Raw genomic sequence first — 19,570 nt, 5'->3', positions numbered from 1 at the left:
CAGTCCCCTTGGGGTGATGGTCCCCATGGGGTGAGGGTCACGGTGGGTCAGTGACAGTGCTATGGGGTCCCTGGGGTGTGATGGTTCCATGGGGCAGATGGTCCCCACGGGGTGACAGTCACCACGGGGCAGGGAATTGTCCCTGTGGAGTGACGGTCCCCATGGGGTGATGGTCACCATGGGGCAGGGTGAGGATCCCATGGGGTGACAGTCCCGATGGCATGACCCTCCCATGGGGCAGGGGACAGTCCCCATGGGGTGAGGGTCACCATGGGGTGATGGTTCATTATGGGGCAGGGGATGGTCCCCGTGGGGTGAGGGTCACTGTGGGGCAGGGTGACAGTCCCATAGGGTGAAGGTCCCCATGATGTGACAAGCCCATGGCACAGAGTGAGGGTCACTGTGGGGCAGGGTGACAGTCCCATAGGGTGAAGGTCCCCATGATGTGACAAGCCCATGGCACAGAGTGAGGGTCACTGTGGGGCAGGGTGACAGTCCCATAGGGTGAAGGTCCCCATGATGTGACAAGCCCATGGCACAGAGTGAGGGTCACTGTGGGGTGGCAGTCCCCATGGGGTGACAGTCCCATGGGGCAGGGGGTGGTCCCTGTGGAGTGACAGTCCCCATGGGGTGATGGTCACCATGGGGCAGGGTGAGGATCCCATAGGGTGACAGTCCCTATGGCATGACCCTCCCATGGGGCAGGGGGACAGTCCTCGTGGGGTGAGGGTCACCACTGGGCAGGGGACAGTCCCCACAGAGTGACAGTCCCCATGGGGTGAGGGTTACCATGGGGTGATGGTTCATTATGGGGCAGGGGATGGTCCCCGTGGGGTGAGGGTCACTGTGGGGCAGGGTGACAGTCCCATAGGGTGAAGGTCCCTGTGATGTGACAATCCCATGGGGCAGGGTGAGGGTCACTGTGGGGTGGCGGTCCCATGGGGTGACAGTCCCATGGGGCAGGGGGTGGTTCCCGTGGAGTGACCGTCCCCATGGGGCGGGGTGGTGATCCCTATGGGGTGCGTGTCGCTGTGGGGCAGGGTGACAGTCCCATGGGTTGAAGGTCCCCGTAGCGTGACTGTCCCATGTGGTGGACGATCCCTGTGGGGTGACGGTCACCACAGGGCAGGATTAGGGTCCCGTGGGGTGGGGGTCCCATGGGGTGGGGGTCCCACAGGGGCTCTCACCTGGGGGCGGGCGCTGTGTGGGGCAGGAGCTATCGGAACAGACGGGTGAAATCCCTCAGCGCCCAACACACTTGTTTACATTCCTCAGCGCTGCAAAGACACGGGTGACATCAGTGGGGTGACATTCGGGAGTGACATTCAGGGGTGACATTCGGGGCGCAGGGAAGGTGTCCACCCCAACAGCCCCGTGGTGGGGACAGGGTGATGCCCGCTCAGCCCTGAGGTGCTGGGGACACGTAGGGACATTGTCAGGGCTGGGCAGCCCCTGACTGTCCCCAGAGGGGACCTGCGTGTCACCAGGGTGGTGGCCGGACACACGGGGAAAAGCCCAAGCGGGGATTTGGGCTCTGGGATTTTTCTGGGGCTGAGACAGAGCCAGGCAGGGGGTGCGGGAGCGAGTGGGGGCCGAGCAGACAATGTCCCCAAACTGGGGACTGGAAGCGACAGGCCAGGCAGAGGGGACATCCCGGGGTCGCCCCAGGGGCTGATCTGGTGTTGGTGGCGGCTGGTGGCTCGGGGACAGTTCACAGGGCTCAGGCAGGAGCAGAAAAACCCACTTGGGGCTGGAAAAGGTGACACCTGCATCCCACAGCCAGACTGTCCCCAACTGGTTTGTACTGGGAACGGCCCAATGAGCCGCCGGAGTGGTGTCACGGGCTGGGGGTGACATGGTGACATCCTGCCACCCCCTCGGCTCCTGCGGACACGCTTTGGGAGACAATTCACAGCAGTGACATGCGTGACAGAGCTTTGGAGGGCAGAAGGTGCCCAGGTGACAGCCCAGGGATGTCCCCCGTGCCGCGGTGACGCTCACCTTGTCACCTGCTTGTGGAAGTCCGTCAGCTGTTTGTGCGTGACCTGGATGGCTCCTCCCGTGGTCTCCTTGGGCAAACCCTTCAGCGAGTTCTCCAGCCAGCGGCAGAACGTCTGCGGGACGCAGGAGACGGACACGATTCAGGACGCGACACCCCGAGCAGGCGGCGGTTTGGGGGGGTCTGGGGCGGACCCCGCGGTTCTCACCGGCCGGTCGATCTGCATGATCTCCCAGAGCACCTCGGCCACGTCGGGCAGCGTGTAGGGCGGGAGGCAGAAGCAGCACGTGTGCAGCAGCTGGTTGACGAGCTGCTGGCCCAGCTGGGTCATCACCTGGTTGATGAGCTCCTTCCGCACCTCAAAGTCTTCCTCGTGCTGCCAGAGCAAGGAGGAAAGGAGGAGGAAAGAGAAAGACACACAAAGACAGACGGAAGAGGACGACAGACGGAAGAGGACGACAGACGGAAGAGGACGACAGACGGAAGAGGACGACAGACGGAAGAAGGAGGAAGGGAGGAAGGAAAGAGGAAAGAAGAAGGGAGGAAGGAGGGAGGAACAAAGAAAGAGGAAAGAAGGAGGAGAAAGGAAAGAGAAAGAAACAGAAAGAAAGGGGAAAGAAAAGAGAAAGAAACAAAAAGAGAGAAAGAGAGAGAGAAAGAGAGAGAGAAAGAGAGAGAGAAAGAGAGAGAGAAAGAGAGAGAGAAAGAGAGAGAGAAAGAGAGAGAGAAAGAGAGAGAGAAAGAGAGAGAGAAAGAGAGAGAGAAAGAGAGAGAGAAAGAGAGAGAGAAAGAGAGAGAGAAAGAGAGAGAGAAAGAGAGAGAGAAAGAGAGAGAGAAAGAGAGAGAGAAAGAGAGAGAGAAAGAGAGAGAGAAAGAGAGAGAGAAAGACAGAGAGAAAGACAGAGAGAAAGACAGAGAGAAAGACAGAGAGAAAGACAGAGAGAAAGACAGAGAGAAAGACAGAGAGAAAGACAGAGAGAAAGACAGAGAGAAAGACAGAGAGAAAGACAGAGAGAAAGACAGAGAGAAAGACAGAGAGAAGAAGGGGGTGAGCAGCGTATGGGGACAGAGACGCTGCCCCTCGCTCTGGGAGCGTCTCCACCGCGGTGGCCTGGCTCTGGCGGCAGGACAGCGGTGACAAACCAGGGTGACACCCCCGGGTGACTCACGTCGTTGGCCACCCCGGTGTGGATGAGGTCGCGGAGGAACTTCATGACGCTGCAGTTGGCGTCGCGGTGATCCAGGGTGGTGGCGGCAATGGCCCATTGCAGGATGGGGATCATCACCTGGCTGCGGAGCAGCGTGACGGGGCTGCGCTGGATGAACCTGAGGACAGACGGACGGATGTGAGGGGACACTGGGAAGGGAGGATCCTGCCTGTGGGGACCCCGCCACGAGGAGAGGGGGCTGTGGCGTTCCTGGTGTGGGTACCTGGCTGCCAGGCGGAACAGGTCGTCCACGGTGTCCGGGTGGTTCTGGAGGCCGTTGGGCTGCTCGAGGAGCTGGAAGGTGGGGATGCACAGCGCCTGCCAAGGGGTGGGGATTCGTTAGCAATTAGTCATGGTTACAATGAGGCTGGGTCCTGCACTGGGGTCACAACAACCCCATGGACGCTGCAGCTGGGGAAGAGTGGCTGGAAAAGGAGCTGGGGGTGTTGGTGCCAGTGACTGAACATGAGCCAGCGTGTGTCCAGGTGGCCAAGAGGCCACCAGCATCCTGGCTGGGACCAGCACTGGTGTGGCCAGCAGGCCCAGGGCAGTGACCGTCCCTGTGCTGGGACCTGGGGAGGACAAACCGCCAATCCTGGGGGCAGTTCTGGGCCCCTCACGCCAAGAAAGAGCTTGAGGTGCTGGAGCGAGTGGAGAGAAGGGAACGGAGCTGGTGAGGGGCTGGAGCACAATGTGATGGAGCGGCTGAGGGACCTGGGGGTTCAGCTGGAGAACAGGAGCTGAGGGGAGACCTTCTGATCTCTGAACTGCCTGAAAGGAGCTTGGAGCCAGGGGGGTCGGGCTCTGCTCCCCAGGAACAAGCGCCAGGAGCAGAGGAAACGGCCTCAAGTTGCGCCAGGGGAGGTTGAGGTTGGATGTGGGAACAATTTCTTCCCCAAAGGGCTGTGGGGCATTGGAACAGGCTGCCCAGGGCAGTGCTGGAGTCACCAGCCCTGGAGGGTTGGACAGAGATGAGGTTCTCAGGGACACTTTTGGGTTAAGGGTTGGACTCGATGACTTTGAAGCCCTTTCCCGGCTTATTTGATGATTCAGATAACAGGAACCGAACCCGCCGGCTCCCAGCACCCACCTGCAGCATGTCGAGCAGGCCCTGCCTGCATCCCTCCTCCATCCCGTACTCGTCCACCAAAATGCTGCCCAGGTAGAGGAAACAGGAGTGCTGGTGCGCCCGGTACACGTTCACCATCTGCGGGGACACACCGTCACCCACCCGCCGGCACCGCCGCGTCCCAGCGCCCCGAAAGGCCCCGAGAACGGGGGGTTTTGTCCCCCCGGGCTGTACCTGGGTGACGAGCGGCTGCAGGAGCGCGGCCGAGCCTTTCCCCACGCAGCGCACGGCGAAGCGCAGGCACCGGCAGCACCGCTCCACGATGCGGTTATCGGCACTGTGTTTGTTCAGGGTCTCCGACAGCACCGGCCAGATCTGAGAGACGGTACAAAAACACCCAAATCCCTGCGGCAGAGCCCGCTCAAGCCCCAAAAAACACAAGAACCTGTGCTAGAGGATGCGTAAATTAGATTTATATAGGAATAAAGAGCTCGGAGTGGATAAAAAGCCCCATAGCAGCGATGCAAACATCACACAGGCAGGGAAATTAAGGCACTTGGGACATTTGCAGAGCCATGTTCTCCATCCAGGGGCTGAAAAGTCAAACTCCTTCCCACCACCCACCCCTTCCCAAATCACAGAAACCCGGCACTTACCTCCTGAATGACTTTTTGGCACGGGTGGATCTGTCCGTTCTCTACAATGGGGTTAGTGTGTCTGTGAAAAAGCAGCGAAACGTTATGTTTTTAGTTTTCTAAGCAGTCGGGTTTTGTGTTTCAATGGGTTGGAGCCTCAAACGCCCGCAGGAATAGGACCAGCAGCTGGAGAGCCTTGAACGTGGTGAAGAAGCTGCTTCCAGCCCATTTTGGGGATCAGGGGGAAAGGAGCTGTGATTAGTTTAGTTTTAAATGAGCAGTTTTGGCTGCAGAGCTCACACCCCCAGCCCGGGCTGCCCCAGCTCCTCTTTATTCACCTAAATATGACGGCGAGTCGATCCAGGGGCACGGTGGGGTCTGAGGAGAGGCCGTTGCTCAGCTCCTGAGAGAGCAGCTGCAAAACAAGGGAAAACGATGGGATTTCAGGACTTTTCCCAGGGAAGATTGAATAAACACTGTCTGGGTAGCAGCAGCAATTTCACGTCCCCTTTTTGCGCCGGGAAACGGCCTCAAGTTGCATCAGGGGAGGTTGAGGTTGGATGTGGGAACAATTTCTTCCCCAAAGGGCTGTGGGGCATTGGAACAGGCTGCCCAGGGCAGTGCTGGAGTCACCAGCCCTGGAGGGCTGGACAGACGGACATGGGGTTCTCAGGACATGGGGCAGGGACAGGGTGGGTTATGGCTGGACTCGATCTTAAGGGGCTTTTCCAACCAAAATTATTCTGATTCTATAATCTGGTCCAATCGCCTGCGCAGTTCAGGTCACTATGGCCACCACATTTTTGGGGACAGCCAGAACGTGACCTTCTGGGACCACGTGCCCCACGGGGAAACCGAGTTCCCACATTCTCTACCCGCAGACGTGGGGTGAAAGCTGCCTGTTGCGTTTAAGGGGGTGCGGGAAGGATCTTTGCTACATAAAGTGGTTTCTAGGGATAGTTTTCACCCCATTTCACCCATCGCATGTTCTGGGAGCTGGGTATTTCTCATGCAGGAGATACAGGGACAAGGACGGTCTCAGTCTCTGGCTTTGAGGATGCAAAGGTGGAGCCATGGCCGCTTGACGGGCTCTGCTCCGTCCCATTTAAACCAGCGACAAGGAGAGGATTAACGGGACGTACCTTCTTGAGCGCCATCACCTGCACGGCGCAGAGCTCGCTGAGGCATTCCGCGATCTTCTCCAGGGGCAGGCGGGCCAGGACCAAGGCCGTTCCTGAAAGGCAAGAGCAGACACGTTCAGGAGCAGGAACGCGGCGAGGACGAGCCCAAGCGAGCCTGCCCGCCGCGGGGAAAACGCTGCGCTCGCTTCCCAGCCGCTTCTCCGCAGCTTAAACTCGAGTTTTGGCTTAAACCCGACACCGAAACACGCGCCGCGGGGTGGGAAGGAGAAGGGACATCACGAGGACATGGGACACACTGGGTGTCCCCACAGCATCCTCACCCTGGTGGCATCAGGAGGTCCGAAGAAGCTTTTTTTTGACCCACAGCGGAGGCGTTTTAGGGCTCAGCACAAATAAACATAAGAGAACAAGTGCCTGAGCCGCTCCCAACCGCCACATCACAGCAAGGAATAAACCGCCCCACTCGTGGATTTGTTGTGTTGTTTCAAAGGAGCAGCTGGGGATTGTGGCCGGTGCTGCCGGCGTCGATACGGGGGCGCAAACAAGTGGGAAAAGGAGGAGTTTGTGTCTTTAGTCGCACACCCCGACTGTACGGCCGCAAAAACGCTCCAGCTCCTGTTTCTAAAGGTTTCAGAAGCGCTCGGATCCGTCGGGAATCGCGTCCCGCGCGTTCCCACGCCCGGCCGTGGGCGCAGAGCCGCGCGGTGCCCGATGGCCCCGGGACAAGCGAACGTCCCAGCGCCGGCCGGAGCTGAAAATCTGCATTCCTGCATCCAAAGCGCCTCTAAAAATGAACATATTTGCAATTTTGCACCCTGTGTGTACAGCAGCTGACTCAGATAGAGCAGTAACCCCTTGCTAACTTGGCTGTGAGCACGGACAATGTTTTCCTCCTGCATTTGAAGTTCAGAGCGGGGCTGGAGACAGCTTATAAAACCAGGAAGGATTTGTTTCTATCTCCTGCCCCACGAGAGCTCTTGAGAAGACTCGAAATGTGGAAGTATGAAGCGTCTCTCAGGGCAAACCGAGACACCCTTGTCTATGAAAAAACATGTGGAAATGGGGTTGTAGCATCTATGGGGATGATTTCCCCCCCCAAATATAGAAACATAAAATCGTTTTGGTTGGAGGAGACCCTCAAGGTCATGGAGTCCAACCATAACCACCCCTGTCCCTGCCCCATGTCCTGAGAACCTCATGTCCGTCTGTCCAGCCCTCCAGGGCTGGTGACTCCAGCACTGCCCTGGGCAGCCTGTTCCAATGCCCCACAGCCCTTTGGGGAAGAAATTGTTCCCACATCCAACCTCAACCTCCCCTGGCGCAACTTGAGGCCGTTTCCTCTGCTCCTGGCGCTTGTTCCTGGGGAGCAGAGCCCGACCCCCCTGGCTCCAAGCTCCTTTCAGGCAGTTCAGAGATCAGAAGGTCTCCCCTCAGCTCCTGTTCTCCAGCTGAACCCCCAGGTCCCTCAGCTGCTCCATCACACTTGTGATACAGGTGCCACAACACTGAGCCCTGAGGTGATTTGGGTGCCGCCATTTTGAACCCTGAGGTGATTCAGGTGCCCAGAACTGCCCCCAGGACTCGCGGTTTGCCCTCCCCATTGCCCAGCACAGGGATGGTCACTGCCCTGGTCCCGCCGGCCACACACGTACCCTTCAGGAGCCCCACAGCCGCCTCTGGCGAGAGCGTGAAGGAGTCGAGGGAGCGGGCGATCTCCAGCAGCCCTGTGAAGTGCTGCGCCATGTGGTCCCGGCACACGGAGCAGATGTTGTGGATGGCCTTGGCCGCCGCCGACGCCAAGCGCCGGTCGCACAGACCTTTCATCAAATAACCCAGCACGGGGTCTGCGGGGGAGAAACGCGGCGTGAAGAGGGGTCTGGGGCTTGGGGACGCGGGGAGGGGGTGACGGGCAGGGACTCACCCAGGAATTGGGGGTTCCTGTCCACCACCTCGCTCATCTCTCCCACCAGCTCGATGCTGGTGTAGCGCACAGCGGTGTGCACTGTTTCGGGGAGGCGAACCACCCCCTCCAGCACCTCCACCAGAGTCGGGTTGTTCTCCCTGAGGGGGGAAAAGGTGGATGGTTTATCACAGAATCCCAGAGTGTCAGGGGTTGAAGGGCCCTGGAAAGCTCATCCAGTGCAATCCCCCCATGGAGCAGGAACACCCAGATGAGGTTACACAGGAAGGTGTCCAGGCGGGTTGGAATGTCTGCACAGAAGGAGACTCCACAACCCCCTGGGCAGCCTGGGCCAGGCTCTGCCACCCTCACCCCCAACAAGTTGCTTCTCATAGTCAAGTGGAACCTCCTGTGTTCCAGTTTGCACCCATTGCCCCTTGTCCTGTCACTGGTTGTCACCAGAAGAGCCTGGCTCCATCCTCCTGACACTCCCCCTTTCCATGTTCATCCCCAGCAATGAGTCCCCCCTCAGTGTCCTCTTGTCCAGCTCCAGAGCCCCAGCTCCCTCAGCCTTTCCTCACACGGGAGATGCTCCACTCCCTCCAGCATCTTGGTGGCTGCGCTGGACTCTCTGCAGCAGTTCCCTGTCCTGCTGGAACTGAGGGGCCACAGCTGGACACAATATTCCAGGTGTGGTCTCCCCAGGGCAGAGCAGAGGGGCAGGAGAACCTCTCTGACCCACTGACCACCCCCTTCTAACCCACCCCAGGTACCATTGGCTTCCTGGCCACAAGGGCCCAGTGCTGGCTCATGGTCACCCTGCTGTCCCCAGGACCCCCAGGTCCCTTTTCACTGCTCTCCAACAGCTCATTCCCCAACCTATACTGGAACCTGGGTCTGTTCCTACCCACACACAAGACTCTACACTTATCCTCAAGCCACGTCACAAACATTTCCATGAATAATCTGTTTTTTTAAGCTCTCATTTCGCCCAGAATCTGCCAAACCCTGCAGCTTCGCTGCACTGGACACCCAAGATATTTGGGGTTGTTGGAGCCACAATCCAGCAGCACAACAGCCTCAAGTTTTACCAAACGAGACAAAATATATTCTGCGTGTATAATAATACTTTCAGACAATATATAACCCAGAACCTGGTGGGGAGCAGAGTTCCCTGTGCAGAGCTCATACTCTCAAAAACAAAGCAGGAATAAAAACTGAAGATAAAAGCCAGCGAGAGCAGCCTTGGCGGAGAGAATGGGAGGCAACGAATCCTAAGATTGCCTAAGAAAAACACTTTCAGGAGATAAACTCAGGGCAAATAAAACCTTCATCCTGTTTTACCAGGGCCAAGCTCACGTTTGTGGCACTAAAGGCAGGCGGAGAGCCAGGACGGTCCAAGTGCTTCCCGCAGTCCCAGCTCCGTGTTTCTGGCCAGAAAACGGAGACCTCAGTCCCTGGGAATACAGAGCTGCTCCATCAGCAGCCTCCTCCGTGTATTTCTCAAAATAAAGTGTGTTTTTTAAAATATTCTGCCCAGAAAAACATGTTCCTAAGAGTCCTGGGGATATTCTTGGTGTCTCTGCAAAACTCGACCCCACAGCCCTTGGGGAGCGGAGCAGGACGGTCGATACTCACTGGTCGACGCTCTTGGCGATGGAGGCCATGATGAAGAGCACGGCTTCCGTCACCTCCCAGGGCGGGTTCCCGTCCTTCAGCGTCGCGTAAAGCTGCGAGAAGGAGAAATCGGTCACAAAAGAAGCTACAAGACACGCATGGGTGCAAACACGTGGCTCCCGCAAAACCCACCTGAGCAAAACACTCCACGGAGCCCACCAGGAAGATCAGGTCCTTCACCAGGTCCGAGACCCGCATCCGGAACTCCCCGAAGTCGTCGGTCTCCTCCGGGACGCCCTCCTGAAAGAGACGAGGGAGAGCAAAAGGGTGAGAGCTCAGGTAAAACCAGGTTCCCACTCAGCCACAGCCAGGACAACAAATCCCATTTTAGAGAAGAAATCCATCGTTTCCGCGCTTCTCTCCCCAAATGGAGCTGCTGGAGGGGGTGTGAAGGAGAGCTCCGCACAAACGTGATGATCCCGAGCATCTCTTCCGAGCAAAACCATTTTATGATGGAAAATGCCGACAACTTGACCGGACTGTGCGTGTTCCTGCTCTGAAACCGCGGGGACGAGGAGCCCAGGCAGAGATGGAAGAATCACAGAATCGTTTTGGTTGGAAGAGACCCTCAGGATCGAGTTCAATCAAACCCAACTCTAGCACTAAACCACGTCGCTAAGAACCTCGTCTAAACGCCTTTTAAACCCCTCTGGGGATGAAGGAGGACAAAGCATCTCAGAATTCAAGGAGGAAGATGAGAGCGCTGCGGCCAGCGAGCTTTATTCCGATCAAATGTCCCCAAACAGGGGACGAGGCGTCTCTCAAACTGAGAAACAGCCGGGGGGAGGCGGGAGAGGGTCACCCTGTTAGAACAAGAACCAGCTTAACAAAAAGAGGTTGAATATAGTGATTTTAATCATTCTCAATCCTTTCTCTGCAATTATTGCGACTGCAGAGCCTTATAGCTATAGAGAGGTGTCAGCATGCAGCAGTGAGGACAGACACATCCCAGACAGAGAAAATAGAGAGAAAATAGAGGGAAAATAAAGCAAAAGCAGCCCTTACGTGGTCCGAGTCGAGCTGGCAGTGCCTGGCCAGGGCGTGCAGCAGGCGCTGGATGTAGGCTTTGAAGATGCTGTGGATCATCGCGTCGTCCGTCTTGTAGAGGTGCTCCCCAAGTCTGTACCAGAAGTTAAACGAAATTTCTACCACCTGTTTCAAAAGAGAAATTGGACATTTCGTCACCGGTGTTTTATTCTTCTCCTCCGCTCGCGCTCCCGACGGAGGAATCGCCGCCGGGGGCACCGCGGATCTGCTGCTTCGCCGCGCGATGACGGAACGTGCGCCGGGGCTCCCACAGCTTCGCCCATCTCCTCTGCTGCTTCTCGCTTCATAAGCCTCATAATTAAACTTCTCGCTTAATAAGCCCTCAGGAGCAAAACCTCCTCTCCGCAAAATTAACGTGGAGGCATAAGGATGGTCTCTTCATTCACAGCGCGATCGTTGCCTCGTTTCACATCAATGGGATCCGCCAGCAATGGGATTTTATCTCTGCGACCACGATCAGTGCACGTGCTCACGGACTGGATGTTTAACTCCTTTCCTGATGTATTTTCAGGCTCTAAAAACTTATGGAAATCCCACCCCACGCCCATCGCTCTGGCGGCTGCGTCTCTGTCCCCTTGGGACCCCAAACACGGAGGGAAGGGAGGAGAGAACCCAGAAAATCCCAGTGGGCACCGCCCTGCTACCTGTGTGGGATTTAGGGGGACAAAGGGGGATTTAGGCCCCCAAACACAGCGATAAGTCAGCCAGGGACCCACTGCTGGGGTTTAAGTTTTAGAGGAAGAAAAGGGGGGTTGAATAATCATGTCTTAAATACAGTATATTTAAGGGAGGATGGTTGGGGAGGTTTGATGCTAAACAGCACGTTGGAGGATGGAGTTCAGAGAATCCCAGAATGTGAGGGGGTGAAGGGCCCTGGAAAGCTCATGCAGTGCAATCCCCCATGGAGCAGGAACACCCAGATGAGGTTACACAGGAAGGTGTCCAGGCGGGTTGGAATGTCTGCACAGAAGGAGACTCCACAACCCCCTGGGCAGCCTGGGCCAGGCTCTGCCACCCTCACCCCAAACAAGTTGCTTCTCATAGTCAAGTGGAACCTCCTGTGTTCCAGTTTGCACCCATTGCCCCTTGTCCTGTCACTGGTTGTCACCAGAAGAGCCTGGCTCCATCCTCCTGACACTGCCCCTTTCCATATTGATCCCCAGGAATGAGTCCCCCCTCAGTCTCCTCTTGTCCAGCTCCAGAGCCCCAGCTCCCTCAGCCTTTCCTCACACGGGAGATGCTCCACTCCCTCCAGCATCTTGGTGGCTGCGCTGGACTCTCTCCAGCAGTTCCCTGTCCTGCTGGAACTGAGGGGCCACAGCTGGACACAATATTCCAGGTGTGGTCTCCCCAGGGCAGAGCAGAGGGGCAGGAGAACCTCTCTGACCTACTGACCACCCCCTTCTAACCCACCCCAGGTACCACTGGCTTCCTGGCCACAAGGGCCCAGTGCTGGCTCATGGTCACCCTGCTGTCCCCAGGACCCCCAGGTCCCTTTCCCCTACGCTGCTCTCTAATAGCTCATTCCCCAACTTACACTGGAACCTGGGGTTGTTCTACCCAGATTCAAGACTCTACACTCACCCTTGTTCTATTTCATCAGGTTACTCCCCACCCAACTCTCCAGCCTGTCCAGGTCTCTGATGGCAGCACAGCTTCCAGTGTCACCACTCCTCCCAGCTTGGTGTCACCAGCAAACTGGCTGACAGTCACTCTATTCCCTCGTCCAAATCATTGATGAATACATTGAATAACACCGGCCCCAGCACTGCCCCTGAGGCACTGCACTGGATACTGGCCTCAACTGGACTCTGCCCCACTGACCACGACTACAATGAGCTACACCGCAATCCCCGCAAAGCTTAAATGAAATATGTGACAATAAAATAATAGAGGATTTTGGAGCTGCGGTCGCAGCCTCACACATCCAGGCCGCCGGGAAAGGGAAAACGAGCCCAATTTCCGCACCATGAACACAGGTGGGTCACGTCAAACCCAGCAGCTCAAACCGCAGCCGCCCAGCCACGTGGCAACACCAAATTGAAGGTTATTCCCACCGATCGTGCTCCGGGTGAGCGAGACTGGGTGACGGGGATGAGGATGAACCTCCCTCACCTCGTACTGCGGGTGACCCGCGCAAATCAGCAGCAGCTCCAGCGTGCGCAGGTCGCCCAGCCCTTGGCCCGGCGTGCACACGATTTTATCCAGGAAGGTCTCGCAGAGCTCGGTGAAAACGCGGCAATAATTGAGCACCCTGGGGAAATAAGAGACAAAACGCAAGTCAGGAAGATTCGGTCGGCGCAGGTAACGTGCCCTGGAGAGTCATCACACATAGAGAAATACCCAGTTGTGCTTTAGCTTTCCGTCCGCAGTTGGGAATTGTGAAATAGGGGAACAGGAGGAGGTGGAAATGCCACAAATCTTATGATATTTTCCTATAAGGCGCAGTGCGTGGGGGAAGTTCTGCAAAAAATGCGGCGTGGGGCGCTGAGGGGAACGTGCCGCGTTTCACAAGGCAAAGAACACCAAATCTGCTCGGAAAACAAAGCGATCGGTCATACAGGGGATGGCGCTGCGCGAGAACACAGCAAAAAATAACACAAAAGCAATTTAGTTGGGCCATGAGCGTTACTCTAAGACTAGAAGCAAAAAGAAGAGTGAAAAGCAAGCGTCAAACCAAACCCCCCACCGAGAAAACCACCGTAAAATCAGGGCTTTAGGGGAAAAGGTCCAAGAGAAACCATTAGTCCTGGGCTTTGGTTTTGGTTTGGGAAATCCTAAAGCCAGATGCAGCTCAAGATGTGCTGTAAACTCAGCCTAAAGCCTGTCCTAAAGGCACAGGGGAGGGTTCCACATGAGATTACTTATTTTTAATCCTGAAGACAAAATCTTTCCAGTTTTCCAGCCACACATTGAAGAGATTCCACTGCAGAGTCCATTTATACCAAGCAGAGAAACTATTAGAACCAACTTTTACACGCCTGACAAGTGGAGACTAATTCTATCAAATGGAAGGATAAACGGGAATAGATGCTACTTGAGTTGTTAATTTGGACAGGACACACTGTGAGGAGTTAACTGATCATTTCGCTCGTGGAAATCGCATTTCACATGGAATTTCTTGAAGTCAAAGGCACCCGGATAATTTAGCGCCCAGGATCAAAAATACACGAAAGTTGGAGGGAAATGGGCTAAATGCAAGTGGAGTTTACTAAAAATAGGTTGGATCCACCTTATTCTTACCAAGAATGTTTAAAAAGAGGAGAAATGGGGCAGAGCTTTAGGTTAATGGTTGGATTCAATGATCTTAAAGGCGTTTTTATCCAGCCCAAATGATTCTGCGATGGTGTCACGCGGGACTGGTTGGACTGGGTGAAGCCCCATTGAGAGAAGAGGTGAGGAGCTGGTTATTCAAGTGGAAATACCAGTTTGGTGCTGGGGAGGTTCCAGATGCACCTCACAACTGATTTTGTTGTGTTTATGAGCATTAAAAAGAAGAGTGAGCGCTCCTGGTGTTCACGGTCAGAGCCGGGAGGCAAATATCTGTGCAGGGAGGATGGAAACCACCGGGGTTGAAGAGGAAAAGTTGTCCACGCCTGACGACTTGTGGATGGACTCATCAGCCACAGGGTGACATAACCACTGTCACCATGAGGCCATGAGAATGGCAGGAGATGCTGGGAAAGGCTGAACATGAGCCAGCGTGTGCCCAGGTGGCCAAGAGGCCACCAGCATCCTGGCTGGGACCAGCACTGGTGTGGCCAGCAGGCCCAGGGCAGTGACCGTCCCTGTGCTGGGACCTGGGGGGACAAACCGCCAATCCTGGGGCAGTTCTGGGCCCCTCACGCCAAGAAAGGCCTTGAGGTGCTGGAGCGAGTGGAGAGAAGGGAACGGAGCTGGTGAGGGGCTGGAGCACAAGTGTGATGGAGCGGCTGAGGGACCTGGGGGTTCAGCTGGAGAACAGGAGCTGAGGGGAGACCTTCTGATCTCTGAACTGCCTGAAAGGAGCTTGGAGCCAGGGGGGTCGGGCTCTGCTCCCCAGGAACAAGCGCCAGGAGCAGAGGAAACGGCCTCAAGTTGCGCCAGGGGAGGTTGAGGTTGGATGTGGGAACAATTTCTTCCCCAAAGGGCTGTGGGGCATTGGAACAGGCTGCCCAGGGCAGTGCTGGAGTCACCAGCCCTGGAGGGTTGGACAGACGGACATGAGGTTCTCAGGACATGGGGCAGGGACAGGGTGGGTTATGTTTTAACTCCATGATCTTGAGTGTCTCTTCCAACCAAAATGACTTGAAGTCTATTTTAATGGCAGCCGCACCTCAGGACAGTCTCCTCTTGCTCTGTCCCCTGGTGAGGACAACGCGCCGTCCCAGCGCGCCCCGGCTGGGGACAGCGACTCTGCCCCAGCCCTGCGCACAAACCGCTGCAGCGAGGGCCAGGAAGGACATTTGCTCACCTTTCTCTGTTTCACAAATATCTTATTTGCATAAGGGACTTCAGGGCGCTGCACCGATTCCAAAAATAACCGCGGGCAGACAGTGTGACAGTTAATTACTGTACGTGACAGTTAATTACTGTACGTGACAGTTAATTACTGCACGTCTTTCCTCCCCGGCACAGCCCAGGGTTGCAGTTCACTCACTTGTCCAGGTCCTCGCGCGCCACCGCCATGTGATAGGCACTCTCGAGGGTCAGGACACCCTGGAAAAGCTGCAAGGCCAAGGGCAGGTTGGTCTCCACGTTCTCGATGGCGTAAAGGGCCGAGCAGACGCAGTCGGACGCGGCTTCGTGGAGGTTCGACGACGTTTTGTCTTGTTGCTGCAAGAAACGAGAGCCCGGTGATTATATATGAAACGAGCCGGGGAAAAATGCGTCTTTTGTTGTTTGTGAAATAGTTCGTAGAGCTTCTGCACAGCCACAGCTCCCGAAAGCTGCAACCAGCCCTGCAAAGCCTGGTTTGCTTTACCACCTCCAACACTTGAGGTCAAAATTGAAGATGGAGACGAAGTTTCTCACAAATACACATAAAATGTTTATGATTGTGAGGGTTTGGGGGTGAACAAGAGGATTCCGGGTCTCACATGGTCGATATTAATAGCAATCGTGCGAGGCTGATGTAACAGGAGCTTTAACGGCTCCTATGGAGCCCGGATTAATTAAGGAGGGAGACGAGAGCGGCATATTAAGGAGGAGCAAAGCAAACAGGGAAGCGTGGAGGGGAAACAAAGGAGCAGGAACAACCCGTGTCCTTTCGCACCAGACTTGGACGCATTTGGAAAACAATTTGTGGTCCCACGTCAAGGTGGAAGGGAGGGGAAAATGGGGAAAAAGCGCCCATTTAGAAGTGGTACAAACATAATGAAAAGTCCTGGGGGAGGCGCGTTTCTGCTGGTCCCCGCATCAATATTCCCTATTCCTCCTCCCACAAACGGGAGCCCTCATTTGCATCTGTCATTAATTGGATCTGCAGCACAGAGCAGATGCAAATGAGGGGTTTGGTTAAGGAGGGGAGCAGGAACAGCCAATTCCCGCGCCGGTCACAGCAGGAACCTCTGTCCCGCAGGAATTCCCCCTGTTCGTTCCGTTCATTGCCAGAAAAGGAATTTAAAATGGTTTTACCGAAAATCTGGGGAAAAGAAACAAACCAACCAACCAACCCTGATTTTAGTACTAAGCAAATGCACTTTTTCAATGTATACAGACAACTTTAAAGCCAAAATTAATCACCATGAGGATTGCAAACCTACTTGGACCATGCACTAAATGAATCTATTTTGCTCAGAGCCTCGTGAAGAAAACGGCCTTGGAGTAAGGACCAAGCACAATGTGTTTGAGGCCAAAACTCTGGGTTTTTTTAAAGTCCGAGTAGGCTCAAAAGTCCACCTGGCGACCCACAGAAATGGCTCAAAATGGCCATTTCTCAGGTGTTAAATTCTTCTGTTCTGCTCTGAAAGTTTAGCAGCCACAACAGAGAAATGGAACCTGGCTCCTGCTTGAGCTACACAAGAAATGCGCTTCATACAGGCACCAAAACTGATGATCCTTTCTGTCCATCAGTCTTGTCCCCACATCACAAAGCCCGACCTAAGGAAATGTTGGGCCCTGAGGGTGGTGAGAGCCTGGCCCAGGTTGGCCAGAGAGGTGGTGGATGAACCATCCCTGGAGACATCCCAGGCCAGGCTGGACGGGGCTCTGAGCACCCTGAGCTGCTGAAGATGTCCCTGCTCATGGCAGGGGACTGGGGGAGCTGGGAAGGTCCCTTAACCCAAAATATTAGAGAAACACTCACCAGCACCTCGAAGAGCAGGGACAGTAACTTGCTGTTGGCCATGAAGGTGCTGTCCAGGACCCCCAGGTTGAACCAGCTCCCCAGGCACCGGAAGATTTTGATGAGCATCTTCTCATCATTGCCTGCTTTCTCCACACACGTCACCTGCAACGGGACAGGGGAGAACTGCTGGAGAGCCCAACACAACTGCACAGGCAAAATAATAAATAACTTTAGGAAAGCTGCTGATTTGTCAGAATGCAGGAGGCTCCACAGAGGGATCTGGATCAATGGGCTGAGGCCAATTGTCTGAGGGTCACCAAGGCCAAGTGCCAGGTCCTGCACTTGGGTCACAACAACCCCATGGACGCTGCAGCTGGGGAAGAGCGGCTGGAAAAGGCCCTGGGGGTGTTGGTGCCAGCGGCTGAACATGAGCCAGCGTGTGCCCAGGTGGCCAAGAGGCCACCAGCATCCTGGCTGGGACCAGCACTGGTGTGGCCAGCAGGCCCAGGGCAGTGACCGTCCCTGTGCTGGGACCTGGGGAGGACAAACCGCCAATCCTGGGGCAGTTCTGGGCCCCTCACGCCAAGAAAGGCCTTGAGGTGCTGGAGCGAGTGGAGAGAAGGGAACGGAGCTGGTGAGGGGCTGGAGCACAAGTGTGATGGAGCGGCTGAGGGACCTGGGGGGTTCAGCTGGAGAACAGGAGCTGAGGGGAGACCTTCTGATCTCTGAACTGCCTGAAAGGAGCTTGGAGCCAGGGGGGTCGGGCTCTGCTCCCCAGGAACAAGCGCCAGGAGCAGAGGAAACGGCCTCAAGTTGCGCCAGGGGAGGTTGAGGTTGGATGTGGGAACAATTTCTTCCCCAAAGGGCTGTGGGGCATTGGAACAGGCTGCCCAGGGCAGTGCTGGAGTCACCAGCCCTGGAGGGCTGGACAGACAGACATGAGGTTCTCAGGACATAGGGCAGGGACAGGTGTGGGGGAACAGTTGGACTCGATGATCTTGAGGGTCTTTTCCAACCAAAACGATCCTGTGATTCCGTGTCCCCACGCTGCTTTTGTAATCAGGAACACAACAGTTCTGCAAACACCCTCTCAAGACCCCGTGGGCTCTGATCACCCTCATTCAGGAAAGCAGAACACTTCCAACACCCCCACTCGTGAGTGAAGGAGCCCTGGGCTCGGGGCGATGTGGAGACAGAGCCAAACCCCCTCAGTCACCTTCAGCTGCTGTTACAGAAGCGTTTAAAGCAGTTTGAGCGTTTCCGTCCATTTCCAGCCTGTGAGTTTCCTGCAGGATCCCATCTCAGACACAGACACACCGAGTTCCATCCATGACGAATCCTTACACTCCCCGTAATCTCCATTTTATATTCCTCCCCACAAAAGCACTGAGACGATGGGTCCTGAGGGTCAGACCTGCCCCACCGCCCACCTGAGGACACGGCAGTGTCACAGATGTGGGTCTGGAAGAGACCGACAACGTTTCTGCTGCCCCACAGCACCCACCGCACCCCTCACCAGAACCCAGCGCCAAGGGACCCGCCAGGCTGCCGGAGACAAGAACAAGCGGTCGGGATTCCTGTACACGGGAGTTTCCAGAGCTCCTCGCTTGAAGCTTCAATCCTGAAAACATTGTACTTCACAGTCCCCGTGCAATTTTTTCAAAGTGAATTCAGCATTCGAATCCTACGCAGAAAACAGGACTTTGCTCTTCAGGCAGGTGGGTAAAGCGCCCGTGCTGGGATTTACCACGAAAGCTGCAGGCAAACGCACACAAGTCTGACAAGTCCCCCGGCAGCGCTACGGCCCTTCCCGATGCGACACCTCGTGCTGTCCCCGGTACGGCCACGCAGCGGTGACGTGTCCTGTCTCACCGATGTGACAGCCAGACGTGCCGAGGGCTGGGGACAGCGCGGGGAACAAAAAGAGTTTGAGAAGCGAGAGAGGATGTGCAAAGATAAACCCGCGGAAAAGGTGGATCTGGGCTCCCCTAACGGCTGCGCTGGTAATGGCACGGAGAAATGGGACAAATACAGCGCGAGGGGGAAGGAAGGCTCCTCAAATCTGCGTCCTGCTGCACCCCAATCATCGCCATCCCCCTTCCCTCTGGGTTTGCCTGAGCGGGGAAGGCAAAGCCAGACCTGGCACAAACACCAAACACCCACCACAAGTGTGTGCCACGCTCAGATGGCCACCCAGATGCTCTCTGTGGCTTTGGTAACCGCATGGACACTGAATGCAGCGTGGAAAGAGAACAGGGACCTTCTGCAAAGGTGTTGGAAGTTTAAATTGAGGGCGTCTTACCTCTAACCCTGCCCTTTTCTGCAAATGAAACCAAGGAAAACTGCTGGGGGTGAGTTTGTGTCGGGTCCCAGGGACGGGGATACAGAGAGATGTGGGATGGGGCCGCAGATAACGAGGGGACAAATGAAACGGCACATTAAATGAATCTGGAGGGGGATGAATCGCTTCATGCCCCTTTTCCCCGATCTCAAGAGCAAGCTCAGACCCTCCAGCTGCTTGGTGGAGTGACAGACTCGAGAATATGTGAACTTTAGATAAGCAGCGTGAAATGGTAGAATTTTACGGGAAGAGAAGCGACGGCACGTGGTCCACACAAAGTCAGG

The 19,570-nt window shown here is 55.8% G+C and overlaps 1 protein-coding gene across 1 annotated transcript in view; it reads right to left on the bottom strand.

Moving 5' to 3' along the window:
* TNPO3 (transportin 3) overlaps window positions 1–19,570 on the bottom strand; it is a 35,600-nt gene that overhangs the window by 705 nt on the left and 15,325 nt on the right. Inside the window, exons 5-22 of the mRNA XM_065049394.1 lie at window positions 16,964–17,107; window positions 15,317–15,492; window positions 12,793–12,931; window positions 10,636–10,782; window positions 9,763–9,870; window positions 9,592–9,683; window positions 7,975–8,114; window positions 7,706–7,897; window positions 6,054–6,145; window positions 5,250–5,326; window positions 4,933–4,993; window positions 4,511–4,651; window positions 4,298–4,414; window positions 3,431–3,525; window positions 3,169–3,325; window positions 2,208–2,375; window positions 2,002–2,114; window positions 1,188–1,277 (exon numbers count right to left, since the gene is read on the bottom strand). Coding sequence (XP_064905466.1) covers window positions 1,217–1,277; window positions 2,002–2,114; window positions 2,208–2,375; window positions 3,169–3,325; window positions 3,431–3,525; window positions 4,298–4,414; window positions 4,511–4,651; window positions 4,933–4,993; window positions 5,250–5,326; window positions 6,054–6,145; window positions 7,706–7,897; window positions 7,975–8,114; window positions 9,592–9,683; window positions 9,763–9,870; window positions 10,636–10,782; window positions 12,793–12,931; window positions 15,317–15,492; window positions 16,964–17,107 — 2,220 coding nt within the window. The 3' untranslated portion in view covers window positions 1,188–1,216. The remainder of the gene's footprint in view (window positions 1–1,187; window positions 1,278–2,001; window positions 2,115–2,207; window positions 2,376–3,168; window positions 3,326–3,430; window positions 3,526–4,297; window positions 4,415–4,510; window positions 4,652–4,932; window positions 4,994–5,249; window positions 5,327–6,053; window positions 6,146–7,705; window positions 7,898–7,974; window positions 8,115–9,591; window positions 9,684–9,762; window positions 9,871–10,635; window positions 10,783–12,792; window positions 12,932–15,316; window positions 15,493–16,963; window positions 17,108–19,570) is intronic.

Source organism: Columba livia, chromosome 1 (assembly GCF_036013475.1).
Source record: "Columba livia isolate bColLiv1 breed racing homer chromosome 1, bColLiv1.pat.W.v2, whole genome shotgun sequence".
NCBI lineage: Eukaryota > Metazoa > Chordata > Aves > Columbiformes > Columbidae > Columba > Columba livia.
This window is presented reverse-complemented; position numbering and strand designations above follow the sequence as displayed.